Source organism: Gopherus evgoodei, chromosome 15 (assembly GCF_007399415.2).
Source record: "Gopherus evgoodei ecotype Sinaloan lineage chromosome 15, rGopEvg1_v1.p, whole genome shotgun sequence".
Lineage (NCBI taxonomy): Eukaryota > Metazoa > Chordata > Testudines > Testudinidae > Gopherus > Gopherus evgoodei.
The window spans coordinates 19,870,594-19,884,930 of NC_044336.1; the positions used below are offsets into that span (position 1 = coordinate 19,870,594).

At 39.7% G+C, this 14,337-nt stretch overlaps 1 protein-coding gene across 4 annotated transcripts in view; it reads left to right on the forward strand.

The window, feature by feature from the left end:
- DGKE (diacylglycerol kinase epsilon) overlaps positions 1-14,337 on the forward strand; it is a 30,169-nt gene that overhangs the window by 4,269 nt on the left and 11,563 nt on the right. For 3 of the 4 annotated variants that reach the window (XM_030534091.1, XM_030534092.1, XM_030534090.1), the window contains 5 exons: positions 3,629-3,788; positions 6,005-6,124; positions 7,269-7,412; positions 9,340-9,497; positions 9,889-9,940. In XM_030534091.1, coding sequence (XP_030389951.1) covers positions 3,629-3,788; positions 6,005-6,124; positions 7,269-7,412; positions 9,340-9,497; positions 9,889-9,940 — 634 coding nt within the window. The remainder of the gene's footprint in view (positions 1-3,628; positions 3,789-6,004; positions 6,125-7,268; positions 7,413-9,339; positions 9,498-9,888; positions 9,941-14,337) is intronic. The other variant, XM_030534093.1, reaches the window with a different exon arrangement.

The following is a 14,337-nucleotide window of genomic DNA, read 5'->3' on the forward strand; positions in this document are numbered from 1 at the left end:
ACTCTTATGTGACAGCTTGTAAGCAAGTAGAGCTCCAGAAGAGCAAACAACTAACTCATCTGTAAGGAGCCGCAAGTGTGTTTGGTTGAGGGCAGGATTCATGACCAGCAATGAAAAGAAATGGTCACCCATCGGGAATGTCAGGCCACGTCTACACTACAGCATAAAATCAAAATTATTAAAACTGGTTTTATAAAACTGGTTTTACAAAATCGATTTTACGCGTCCAACTAGGGCACATTAATTCGGTGGTGTGCGTCCATGGTCCTAGACTACCATCAATTTCCGGAGCGGTGCACTTTGGGTAGCTCATTAAAAGAATGAGATCAATAACTTCGATTTCCGTCCACACTAACCCTAAATCAATATAGTAATATCGATTTTAGGGTTACTCCTCTCGTTGGGGAGGAGTACAGAAATCGATTTTAAGAGCCCTTAAAATCGATTTAAAATGCCTTGTAGTGTGGACGGGTACAGCGTTAAATCGATTTAACGCTGTTTAAATCGATTTAATGCTGTAGTGTGGACCAGGCCTCAGTGTCCATGGTTATAAGAGCTGGATTAATGGAGGGACTCCAAAAATAGCTTCCACAGCTGCTTAAATCAGGTTTTTGGATGTGGTGAACCAGGATTAGGCTTCTGCAAAGGATGGCATTAGGTATTATAATATTTCCTCCTATATTGTCTCTCATCAGGACAGCTGTAGGAATAGGTTAAATTGCTGAGCAACTATGTGCTGTGGGATTTTGTGCTACAGCTTTGCATAATACTGTACAACTCTTAGAGTTTAGGATTTAAAAGGATGCTGTCAACCTGGAAAAATGATATTGTTTACAAATTTATTATCTTCTTACTAACACTAAATTGTTAAATTAAAAGGCATTTTTGAAATTCCGTTTATTTTTTACTGTTTGAAATTTCTTTTTTCAGTTGATGAAAATTAATGGAGCTATTTACACGTTCACTTTCAGGTTTTCAATTCGGCAGTGTTTCTGTTGCCAGCTGTTCAAGGGAATATTTATTTGCTTATAACAACTGTTTCTCTTGGAATTACAAAAAATGTTAATGTTTCCATTGGTTTTAAATTTTGTAAATGCTCATTTTTACAACATCCTAAATATCTGGCCAAACTTGAGTTGACAGTGACCTTTCAGTAGTTGATTTGAAGCAGGTCTGTTTTTCTTAAACCTACAGAGAACTTGTTCAGTTTTGTTTTTGTAATGAGTTATGAATATGTTGTGTGTTTTTTAATACTTAATAGCAAAATTATTACTATAAGTATACCTGGAGTAATTTTTTAATGAGTGCACACAAAAAATAGTTTTTTTCTTACTTGGTTAAAGATATAAATATCTGCTCTGTTTTTAGATGGAAGTAAGTATTGTTCCAGGCTGCTGTTTTGTCAAATTGTCCAAAAGTCTGAAACTCTTCTAGTTATATTTTGATATCTGCTTATTTGAGTCTATTCCCAGTTCCTTGGGAATAAACGTCTTGACTTTCTGCACACTCCATGCAGTCAATGCTTATGTATTTCAGCCCAAGACTCAGTGTACAGTGTAGTGTGCTGTCTACATTCACGTTTTTTAGTATAGAAGTTAGGCAGTGAGAAGAAAGGAGTGAAGAGTTAATTGATAGCATGTCAGTAGTTTTTCTGTTTTTGCCTGTTCAATTGTGCTTGCGGTAGCAACAGTAAATGCTAGTTTCAAAAAGTAAGATAAGGAGAAAAGAGGGAGTAGTTATTTGATAGAGGGGAAGAAACAACTTCATCTCAAGGCAGGTAGTAAATTATCTACAGACAGTTTATGCCAGTTTTGTCTATTTAGGGAATTGCATGTGATGTAGTTACTTGGACTTGATTATCATTATGAGCAATGTAATATTGAGAACCTTAAATATACTTGCTTCCTATCTTATATCATTATGAGTGAATATTTGTTTCATAGCCTACAAAGCTCTGTGTTAGAGTTCAAGAATGCATGACTTCTAAGCTTCACACTTTAAGAAAAGTATTTGGTTTTGTAATGTATCATACGGGGACATTAGAAGTGGAAACAACCTACTTGGCCAGCTAGTCCACGTCCCTGTCAGTGTGGAACTCTTCCCTGCAGTACATTTACTGGTGCTTCGTCCAGTCTAGTTTTAATGTGCCAAGCTACTTTGAGGAGGAGCTGGGTTTTTCTTACTATTCAGTCTGAATTTTTTATTTTCTTAATTTCATCCCACCAATACTCTTTTTGCCTGTCTTGAAGATCAGGTCTAATAAGCTCCAATATATTCAAAGTTGTGGTCACTGCACATAAAATCCAAGAGTACCCTCTAATAACTAATTTGTCCCATGGTTCCTCCAAATCTGCTCTGAGTTTTTCTCAGACTTTTTATCAGCTCTGCTGCTCTCTACCAGCTACACATTTTAAAATGAATGGTTGTTTGTGAATTTAAAAATTATGCTATAGTGTACAGCTGGCTCATGCTGCAGCTCCACAATCACCATTATAAACTTTCTCCATCATTTTCTGGTCTTTCATCTCTCTATTCAGCCCACTTCTCTCCCCCCCCCCCACCCCCGGCCACCCATTAAAATACAAACTTCTCTCTAGTCCTAACTTGTCAAACTTTCTGTAATGAGCTATCTTGATTATCAGTACAAAAGGTTTTTTTCCTCTTAATTAGCCTCTTAGAGTTGGTAGGACAACTCCCACCTTTTCATGTTCTCTGTATGTGTATATATATCTCCTTACTATATGTTCCATTCTGTGCATCCGATGAAGTGGGCTGTAGCCCACGAAAGCTTGTGCTCAAATAAATGTGTTAGTTTCTAAGGTGCCACAATTACTCCTGTTCTTTTTGTGGGGATAGATTCATCCACTGCTCCCCTCCTTGCTTGGCTTTGTCCTTTGCTTTCTAACCATACTATGTTGACTCTGTTTAGTTTGGTTCCCTGTACTGATGCTGGTGTTCCACAAATGTCAAGGATCTTGGGGCAATAATCAAAAAGAATAAAAAGTAGTTACCACCTGGTACTTAATTATTTTAGTTAGATGCTCCATTACAACATTAGAAATATTGTATATAAATCACTCTGATTATGCATTTTAGAAACATAATTTTTTCTAAATCTTTTTTTTAACACTTAATCTATTTTACGTTGTTTTTTCAGTTGTTCCAGAATATTACTGTAGGGATTCAAAACCAAAAACATGATTATATATCATTATTTTCTGAAGGATCTTTCCCTACTCTAGGAGAAGCTGTTATGAAGTTTGATTGTACCAGGATTCCCCCAATAATCAGTCTGATGCCTGCTTTCCCCTAGTTTGATTAATAAAAATATATTTTAGACCATGTTTACTCTCTCCTGTTAATTCTCTAAGTAAAGGACAGCTAGTTTTTCTGAATTCGATCCTGCACATTTCTAAGAGTGTAAGTGCTGTTGATAAACTACCGTATTTTAAGGCAAGTTCTACAGTATTATTTTGTGATCCCATTGCATAACTTGTACTGTATTAATATACGTTACGTTACAAAGTGTTGTTGCATAGCCCTATATAAGTAAACTCAACCTTGTTTCAATCCAAATGGTTAGAAATCAAGTCAAACCACCATTTGGACTTTTTTTTTCTATTTTCAGGTGTGTTTGGTGTCAGCACACTGTACATGATGATTGCATGCAGAGTTCTTTAAAGAGTGAGAAGTGTCGTTTTGGAGAATTCAGAAACTTAATTATTCCACCATATTATTTATCTACCATTAATCAGATACGTAAGGATAAAAGAACTGATTATGGAAAGGTAACTTTATCCTTATTTTTATAATACTTAATTCTAAATTTGAAATAAATGCAATGACGTGGTGGTTATACACTGAATCAGTGTTTGAATATGTAAATGCTCAGTGTGTTTGTTTGAATTTATTAGTCATTTTATTAACATCCTGGTTGAGACTGAACAGATTTTTACATTTAATTATTCTGAGGTGACGCTGAGGCTATAGTACCTTGCTTTCTTAAACATCTTAACCACAACTGTTTAAATCCCATAATTATCTTTAGTCAAAAATTCCAAAAGTAATTAATGCTTAATTCTCTGTTTTATGTTAGAGAATATTCATTAAATCTTTAGCAAAATCTATAAACAGAGCCGTTTAAAAGAAAAATGTTTCCATGCTCCAAGCCACTACTGTAGATATTGGAGAGAAATCCTATAAAGTCTTTCTTTTTTTAAGGGATACCTGATAAGAATAAGCCTGTTAAAGAATAAACTTCTGTTGTACCCCAAAATTAAATACTGTGAAAACAAACTGACTCTTCAAAAAGGTAAAGCTGTCAAATAAAAATATTTTCTGTGTACCAAAATAGAGCGTATTGCATAGTGCAGTGTGTCAACACTCGCAGTACTACCACAAGTTTCGGATTGGGGGACTGTACCCTGGAAATTAATGACTCAGAGGATTTAGGGATCATAGTGACCAAGCAACTCAACTCAACATATTCTCCCCAGAGCGATGTTGTGGCAAAAGGGCTAATGGGATCCTTGTATGTATAAACGGGAGTAGTGAATAAAAGAGGCAAGGTGAATTTATTTCTGCGTATGCCATCGGTGAGGCTGATACAAGAACACTATGTATAGTTCCAGTGTTTATGGTTTAAAAAGGATGTTGGCAAAAACTGGAGAAAGTGCGGAATAGAGCTGCAAAAAATGATTCAAGGGCTGAAGTAAATGCCTGACAGTGAGAGATTTAAAGAGCTTAAACTAAACAAAGTAACAAAAAGATAAGAAGTAACTTGACTAGTGTATAAGTACATTACAAGGAGAAAATACCTGTACAAAAGGACTATTTGCTCTTGTGGAGAAAGGCAGAACAAGAAATGGTGGCTAAAAGTTGTGCCAGACAAAAATGTGTGCCTTATTTTTACTTTGAATTTAACAGTGAAAGCGATTTAACCATTGGAGCAAACTACCAAGGAAAGTAGTGGATTCTCCATCTCTTGATGTCTTCAGATCAAAACTGGATGCCATTCTGGAAGATGGGAATCAGTCAAACAGAAGTTAATGGGCAGGTTACAGGACTAACTGGGTGAAATTTAGTGGCCTATGATATACAGGAGATTAAACTAGATGTTCTAATGGTCCCTTCTGGCCTTAAAATCTATGAATGATTTCTGACCAACTTTAGGGGGATCTTGTGATAAAACTCAAGCAGCTCAGAAATTTTACCTGAGGTGCCTGTACTTCCCCCTTCAGCCTTTATAGGCTATTGTGCTGTTTATGCCACAGGCAGCCAACCCTATATGGAGCAGGGCAGATTCCAGGACAGCAGAGCCAGCCCTGCTCCAAGCTTAGTAGTCTTAGCCTTGCTATTCCCATGGGCCCAGCGCAGGAAAGGAGAGTTATTGGATAATGGAGCACAGCACAAACTTCCTCCCTGCAGGTTGAAGACATGGGGCAGCTGCTAGATCTTGCCAGAGGAGAAGTTGGGGAAGTAGGGGCTTACAGGTTGGCAGGGGGTCGGGAGGAGAGCAGGCTATGGGAGCATGCTGGGGAATTGGGATGGCTGCAGGAAGGTGCCAGAAGGGAGCCTGGAGGACTGGGCAGCGAAGGTGAAGGGAAAGGGAGTTGGGGCCTGCATTACTGTGTATGATTCAAGGTTGAATTTTCAACCTGTAATTCTCACATGCAAATTAGGCTATTCACAGGGGATGTCAATCAGAAGACACACAAAAATGAAATGACTTTTAGTAGCTGTATTTTGACACTTCCAACTAAATCTTCATTGACTGGGAACACTACTGGTTGAAATAAGTTGTAAAACTTATCACATATTTGCAAAGATTGCCTGTTTCTGTACTCACTATAAATAGGGAATTGGCAACTTTTTATTTAAAATAATGGACTAATTCATTTTTCCTGTCTTTGTGTGAATGGGGACTGAAGTTGGAATTCAAAGCCCCTCATGCCTTTCAGGCTTGTCACATTTGTGTACATATGGAATTTTTTTCTTTCTGCAGTTGGCATCCTCCTATGGTAAACACTGGACCCCAATAATAATCCTGGCTAATACTCGTAGTGGAAACAACATGGGCGAAACATTGTTGGGAGAGCTTAAGATTCTCTTAAACCCAGTTCAGGTAATCGTGGGGAAAAGCCATAACTATGTAATAAACTAAATACTCAATTAAGATCACCAGCATTTTCCTTATATATGGACTACAGGATCTTTTTAAGCCGTTTGATACAAATCTCCAGCTAAGGAAACAGATTGGTGCAGTTCTCATTTGAAGAAAAATGGACACGAGGATTTTAGCACGGATCTGCAAAGGCAACTTAAGGAAGGAACTTTGTTTTTTGTTTTTTTGTTTTTAAACAATGAGTTTGAAAAGGAGCTAGATGTCACCAAGATTTATAGAAGCTGAACTTGCAATAATCCCCTCACTGCTTTTATTTTCCATAAGTCTCCTATTCATTCAGAAGGTATGAGGCTTTTCAGATAGGGAACAATTTAAAAAACAGTTTAAATCATAAGTAAAATCATAACTTATTTTTTTCTTTTCACTACATGATGCGTTGTGCGACACCATCACAAGGTCACTCTATCTGGTGCAACAGTCCTTAGTAGACTGTGTGGGTTTGATGTGATTCTTTTGAAACTTTTTCAATCCTAACTTTACTTGTGAAGATGGCAATACATCTGGCTCTTTTCCTGTGTTGCTCTCTGTGTTGCCATTGTCCCTTAAACTCAGCTGGGAAGGCGCAGGATGTTCTGACATAAGAGAGCTGTTCCTAGACTTCCTGACTACATCTTAATTCTCTTTCCTCAAAGCAAGGAAGTTCAAAGCAAGAGCCTTTAATGATTTCTGCTAGTCTGAATTTAAGGTCTTTGTTTAAAAAAAAATATCAATGCCAAGAGTAGTCTCAATGAATAAACTCTTTTACAAACTGAATTTTAAGTCTTTTTTTTTAAACAGTTTTTTATTTCATTACTTTTAGTTCTTGTAAAAGTGAAAGATTGACATTACTGGATTAAAAAAAATTATTTTGGGGCAAAATCCTACTTGCTTTGTTAATATGCATATTCACTGAAGTAACTACTCACATGAATCTGAGTAGGATTTGGTCTTTGGTATGATCATTTGCCAGTGCAGTTAACTGGAACTTATGATGATCAGTTTGCATCCTGATATATAAGTGAAGATGTTTTGATCTGTGAAGTAAACCCTATGTGGTGTGTCTTAACTTACAGAAATTTTCATTTTTATTTTCATTTGTTCATAGGTTTTTGATCTGAGCAAAATTTCACCTGCCAAAGCACTCCAGCTTTGTACCTTGCTGCCTTATAATTCTGCTAGGGTGCTTGTTTGTGGTGGGGATGGCACAGTGGGCTGGGTCCTGGATGCAATTGATGAAATGAAGATAAAGGTATTGTGTTTGAATATCTTTGCAGGTATTGTGGTGAAATAACTTTTGTAACTGGCCAAAGCGTAAGCCCTAATCTCTTATCTGGATATGGGTCATGCCTATCCTTCAGAGTAAACCTATTAAGAAAAGTATTTGTAAAGTAGCTTATGCACAATAAAGAGATACAGACTTTGAACATTTAATTTAGAAGCCATTCTGCTCACAGAGTGTAGCCTATTTTATGCATTCCTTTGTAATCTAAAGAGAAATTTAATTTGCTGTTAATAGACTCATTAATATAGTAAGGTTCTTCTGCTCTGGCTGCTTATTTCTCAGCAAAAGTATTCAACTTCTAAAGCTATCAAAATAATGGCACAATTACAGATTGTGACTTTAGAAGGAGATTAAGGGACAGAAGTAGAGAAATTATTAAATATTTGGTTTTCATTCTACCGTTACTTACTGACAAGAAGTAAAGAAATTTTGTGTTTAGTACTGTTTCTAAATAGAACATCTTTTCAGTTTAAGAAGTGTCAGCAAGAACTCCTGGGATGTCTAACTCGATTGTCATCCTTTCTGCCTAATATCCACACACCTCCTTTTCTCTTCAGAAAAAAGAAAACAAGTGGTAAATTCACAAAATTGGATAATAAAAATTTAATTCCCATTTCCCAATTTTCTGGAGCCAGTCAAAGTGAATGTTTATTTGTTAACTAATAATACTTTGTAACAGGGCCGCCCAGGGGAGGGCAAGTGGGGCAATTTGCCCTGGGCCCCACAGGGGCCCCCACGAGAGTTTTTCGGGGCCCCTGGAGTGGGGTCTTTCACTCACTCCAGGGGTCCTGGAAAACTCTCATGGGGCCCGGGCCCCCGGAGCTTCTTCTGCTCCGGGTCTTCGGCGGCGGAGGGTCCTTCTGCTCGGGGCGGAAGGACCTCCACCGCCGAAGCGGCACCCACTGCTGAAGTGCCGGGTCTTAGTTGCGGTAATTCGGCGGCAAGGGATCCCCATTGCAGGTCTTCGAGGCACTTCAGCAGCGGGCCCCAGGGCAGAAGGACCCCCCGCTGCCGAATTACTGCCGAAGTGGGGGGCCCGCGCCACTGAAGACCCCAGGCCCCCTGAATCCTCTGGGCGGCCCTGCTTTGTAAAGTACTGAACTGAAAGCTGCGACTGGGTCATGATGCATATCATCAACCTATAAACTCTTTTGAGAGAGACATATTTGCTGGTACAATGAAATATGTGGAGGAAAATATCTTCTTAGCCCTGGAGAGTTAACATACTTAAGATGGTGTCAGCTGGATTGTAGGCCCTCTCATGCCTCTTTAGCCGAGTTCTTGACAAAATGTTATGCTCCTGAAAAGCTATTACAGGCATTGGCAGTACATAGGTATTCCTCTGAGGGCTGAGCTTTAAAACTTTTATTACTGGTGGTAAGTGAAGGGAAAAAAGAGCCTAGCTTGACTCTCAGATCCCTGGTTGCAGGGCTGATAAGAAGAGGAAACATCCTTTTTCTTATAAACATATATATCCTGATTAAACAACAGTAACCACGATGCCACTTTTTCAAATTATTTCTCACAGTGGAAAACTTAAATCTCACAACAGCTCTATGAACTACGTAGATAGACCAGCTTTACAGAGGGAAGGCTACAGCAGTAAAGGAAAGGCAAGATATTTTCCAAAGGGGCTGCTCACTTGAGGATATGTTATTTTTGTGCATTTGGTATTTGCCTAGTTTAAAAATTCAACCTTTCATATTTTCTCGATCCCACGTGCTTAGATTTGACATTTGCCATGCTTGCAGTACATTCTGTGCAACTCTGTAATAACCATTGAAGCAGCTTTTCTGTTAATGGTGTTCCGCTATCTTCAACATTTCTGGTGATAATAGGGAGGGAGAAGACTCTAGAAAAGGAGATTCTAAAATGTACCATTTCTATGTCACAGGGACAAGAACGGTATATTCCACAAGTTGCAATCTTACCTCTCGGAACAGGTAATGACCTGTCTAATACATTGGCTTGGGGTGCAGGTTATGCTGGAGAAGTCCCAGTGGAACAAATTTTACGAAATGTAATGGAGGCAGATGGAATTAAATTAGACAGGTAAGTAACACAGTACAAAAATGAATCCCATGGCACCATGACTATTTTATCTATAAACTCCAGAAAGCATTACCAATCAACAGTAACACTCAGTGACTGCAAAGATTTGGTAAGGAAACACAAACAAGGCACCTGCAGATGTGCACAAGTGTAACTGCTCCAGTGGGAAACTGGAGCTACTGGATGTCGGACATGGTGGAGCCTCTGCTGAGCAGCTTCTCCAATGCTGAACCTTTAAATATTTAACCGAACCTCTGAATCTTCTGTGGAACATCCATCTTCTAATTATAATTTCTTACATTGCAGTTGTTGGTTTCTTATTGCAGTTTGAGTTCAGTGAGAGTAGTTCATCTTCTGTGACTTGACTAAATAATAACCTTTTGTTTTTCAGATGGAAGGTTCAGATAACAAACAAAGGATATTACAATTTAAGAAAACAAAAGGTATGATTTCAAAATTACTGAAATATGGATCTTACCGGATGCTTGTATGAACTGATTATTTTATTTCCTACTTGCATATGCTTTTTAAATAAAATAAAATAAACTGCCTGGCCTGAAGGTTTGTATAATAACACCTTGCTGATAGAGCATTTCTCATTAGAAGATCTCAAAAAGCTTAACAAAGGAGGTCTATTTTGCTGATGGGGAAACTGAAGCACGGGGAGGTAAAATAATTCCCCCCACCCCCGTCATTCCACATGCCAGTGACAGAGCCAGGAATAGAACCCAGGTTTTCTGTGTCCCAGTCCAGTGCTCTGTTTGTTATGCTTTTCTCTTCAGTTCACAGTACATTAGGAAAGTAGATGGGAGCACTGAAAATAATGAACTGCTTTATTAATTGGCTGACACAGAAGTGAAGCTGTTATGCAAGTTTACAGCAGTGCTGAGATCACTAGTCTTACTACATGATAATCTTATAATTCACAATAAACAAGAATAATAAAATAGGAAATGTGAGAAGGATTGCAAATCATGTGTTTCTACTCTGGAAAGTTTCAGGAAAAAAGATATAACCATTTGGTATATGAAGAAGATAAGTAACCTGCCTGTAAAGTGAATACGTATTTGAAAGAGTGATCTAATCTCACATCAGTTTTACACTTTTGGGACTGACATCAGTAGAGTTACCCCCTGATTCTCATCAGGGTGAGAGAAGAATCAGGCTTCAAATAGTGTTTGAAGGAGTTGATATCTGACTTGTTACAGGGTTAGTTGAAATTCCAAGGTATAATGAACTGTAAATATCTATATTTGCATATTGTAGTTAAGTAGCAGCGTCAGCTCTAAAATGTTGGGATCCACAGAACGAACTGCAGGATTTATGGTTTCTTTACTAGATTACTACATGTTTTTCTTGCAGACCTGGCATTAAGAACCTTTATCTTCTTTTTAGGGCTGTCAAGCGATTAAAAAAATTAATCCCGTGATTTAAAAAAGTAGTTGTATGATTAATTGCACTGTTAATAATAGAATACTATTTATTTAAATATTTTTTGATGTTTTCTACATTTTTAAATATATTGATTTCAATTATAACACAGAATACAAAGTGTACAGTGTTCATTTTATTGTTTATTACAAATATTTGAACTGTAAAGAACAAAAAAGTGTTTTTCAATTCACCTAATATAAGTGCTGGAGTGCAATCTCTTTATCATGAAAGCTGAACTTAAAAATGTAGAATTATGTAAAAAAAAAACTGCATTCAAAAATAAAACAGTGTAAAACTTTAGAACCTGCAAGTCCACTCCGTCCTATTTCTTGTTTAGCCAATCGCTCAGACAAACAAGTTTTTGTACATTTGCAGGAGATAATGCTGCCCACTTCTTGTTCACAATGTCACCAGAAAGTGAGAACGGGTGTTCTCATGGCTCTGTTGTAGCCGGCATAGCAAGATATTTATATACCAGATGCGCTAAAGGTTCATGTGTCCCTTCATGCTTCAAACACCATGCCGGAAGACATGCATCCATGCTGATGACAGGTTCTGCTGGATAACAGTCCAAAGCAGTGCGAACCAACCCATGTTCTTTTTCATCATCTCTGGCCTGGTCTACACTACGCGTTTAAACCGAGTTTAGCAGCATTAAACCAATTTAACGCTGCACCCGTCCACACAACAAGGCCCTTTATATCGATAGAAAGGGCTCTTTAAACCGGTTTCTGTACTTCTCCCCCACGAGAGGAGTAGCGCTGAAATCGGTATTACCATATCGGATTAGGGTTAGTGTGGCCACAAATCAACGGTATTGGCCTCCAGATGGTATCCCACAGTGCACCATTATGACTGCTCTGGACAGCAATCCGAACTTGGATGCACTGGCCAGGTAAACAGGAAAAGCCCCGCGAACTTTTGAATTTCATTTCCTGTTTGCCTAGCTTGGAGCTCTGATCAGCACGGGTGGCGATGCAGTCCCAAATCCAAAAAGAGCTCCAGCATGGGCCATATGGGAGATACTGGATCTGATCGCTGTATGGGGAGACAAATCTGTTCTATCACAGCTCCGTTACAGAAGACAAAACGCCAAAGCATTTGAAAAAAATCTCCAGGCTATGATAGACAGAGGCCACAGCACAGTGCTGTGTGACAAGTGTAACGGAAAGCCAAAGAATCAAATGGACGCTCATGGAGGGAGGGAGGGGGTACCGAGGACTCCAGCTATCCCACAGTCCCCGCAGTCTCTGAAAAGCATTTGCATTCTTGGCTGAGCTCCCAGTGCCTGTAGGGTCAAACACATTGTCCGGGGTGTTTCAGGGTTTATCTCGTCAATTTTCCCCCCCTCCACCCCCATGAAAGAAAAGGGGGAAAAATCGTTTCTTGACTTTTTTATATGTCACCCTATTTCTACTGCATGCTTCTGGTAGACGCGGTGTTGCGGCAATGAATAGCAGCATCCTCTCCCCTCCCCTCCCCTCCCCGGTGGCAGACGGTACCGTACAAAAGGACTTATAGCTGTCCTCATCATCCTGTGAGTGCTCCTGGCTGGCCTCAGATGAGGTCGGCTGGGGGCGCCTGGGTGAAAATAGGAATGACTCCCAGTCATTCCCGGTAGATGGTACAGAACGGCTGGTAACCTCCTCATCATAGCAACTAGGGGCTGAGTTCCATCAGCGCCTCCCTCCCCCTTTCATGTCTAAAGAAAAGATTCTGTACTGCCTGGACTATCATAGTAGCGGGATGCTGGGCTCTTCTCCCCGCCACCGTTTAATGTCCTGCCTGGACTATCATAGCAGCTGGAGGCTGCTTCCCCCTCATTTTATCTCACTAAAAAGTCAGTGTTTCTTATTCCTGCATTCTTTATTATTTCATCTCACAAATGAGGGGACACTGCAATGGTAGCCCAGGAAGGTTGGGGGAGGAGGGAAGCAACGAGTGGGGTTGTTGCAGGGGCACCCCCTAGAATGGCTTCCAGCTAATAATTTCTGTGGGATCTGACACGGAGCGGCTGTGCTTTCTGGTTCTCTGATACACTGGTTCTCTAGTACACTTGCCCCATATTCTAGGCAGGACTGACTCTATTTTTAGGTAAATCAAAAAGGAGGGATTGACTCAGGGAGTCATTCCCATTTTTGTCTTTGCGCCCCCGGCCGACCTCAGCGAAGGCCAGCCAGGAGCACCCATGACAGCAGCAGATGGTACAGAACGACTGATAACCATCATCTCATCGCCAATTTACAATGGCACAGCAGATGGTACAGAACGACTGCTAACCGTCTCTACTACCTTGCAATGGCAAATGAATGCTGTTGTGTAGCAGTGCAGTACCGCCTCTGTCAGTGGCATCCAGTACACATATGGTGACAGTGACAAAAGGCAAAACGGGCTCCATGGTTGCCATGCTATGGCTTCTGCCAGGGCAATCCAGGGAAAAAGGGCGCGAAATGATTGTCTGCCATTGCTTTCAAGGAGGAAGGAATGAGTGACGACATTTACCCAGAATCACCCGCGACACTGTTTTTGCACCAATATGCATTGGGATCTCAACCTAGAATTCCAATGGGCGGGGGAGATTGTGGGAACTATGGCACTAGTGCAATGCTCCAGAAATCGACGCTAGCCTCGGTACATGGGTGCACACCGCCGAATTATTGTGCTTTGTGTGGCCGCGTGCACGCGACTTTATACAATCTATTTTACAAAACCGGTTTATGTAAAATCGGAATAATCCTGTAGTGTAGACATACCTGAGTCAGATACCACCAGCAGAAGGTTGATTTTCTTTATCGGTGGTTCGGGTTCTGTAGTTTCCGAATCAGTGTTGCTCTTTTAAGATTTCTGAAAACATGCTCCACACTTCATCCTTCTCAGATTTTGGAAGGCACTTCAGATTCTTAAACCTTGGGTCGATTGCTGTAGCCATCTTTAGAAATCTCACATTGGTACCTTCTTTGCATTTTGTCAAATCTTCAGTGAAAGTGTTCTTAAAAAGAATGTCATTTGCTGAATAATCATCTGAGATTGCTATAACGTGAAATACATGGCAGAGTGCAGGTCAAACACAGAACCAGAGACATACACAATTCTCCACCAAAGAGTTCAGTCACAAATTTAATTAATGCATTATTTTTTTAACAAGCATCATCAGCATGGAAGCATGTACTCTGGAATGGTGACCGAAGCATGAAGGGGCATATGACTGTTTAGCATATCTGGCACGTAAATACCTTGCAAAGCTGGCAACAAAAGTCCCATGTGAACGCCTGTTCTCACGTTCTGGTGACATAATAAGAAGTGAGCAGCATTATCTCTTGTAAATGTAAACAAACTTGTTTGTCTGAGGAATTGGCTGAACAAGAAGTAGGACTGAGTGGACTTGTAGGCTCTAAAGTTTTGCATT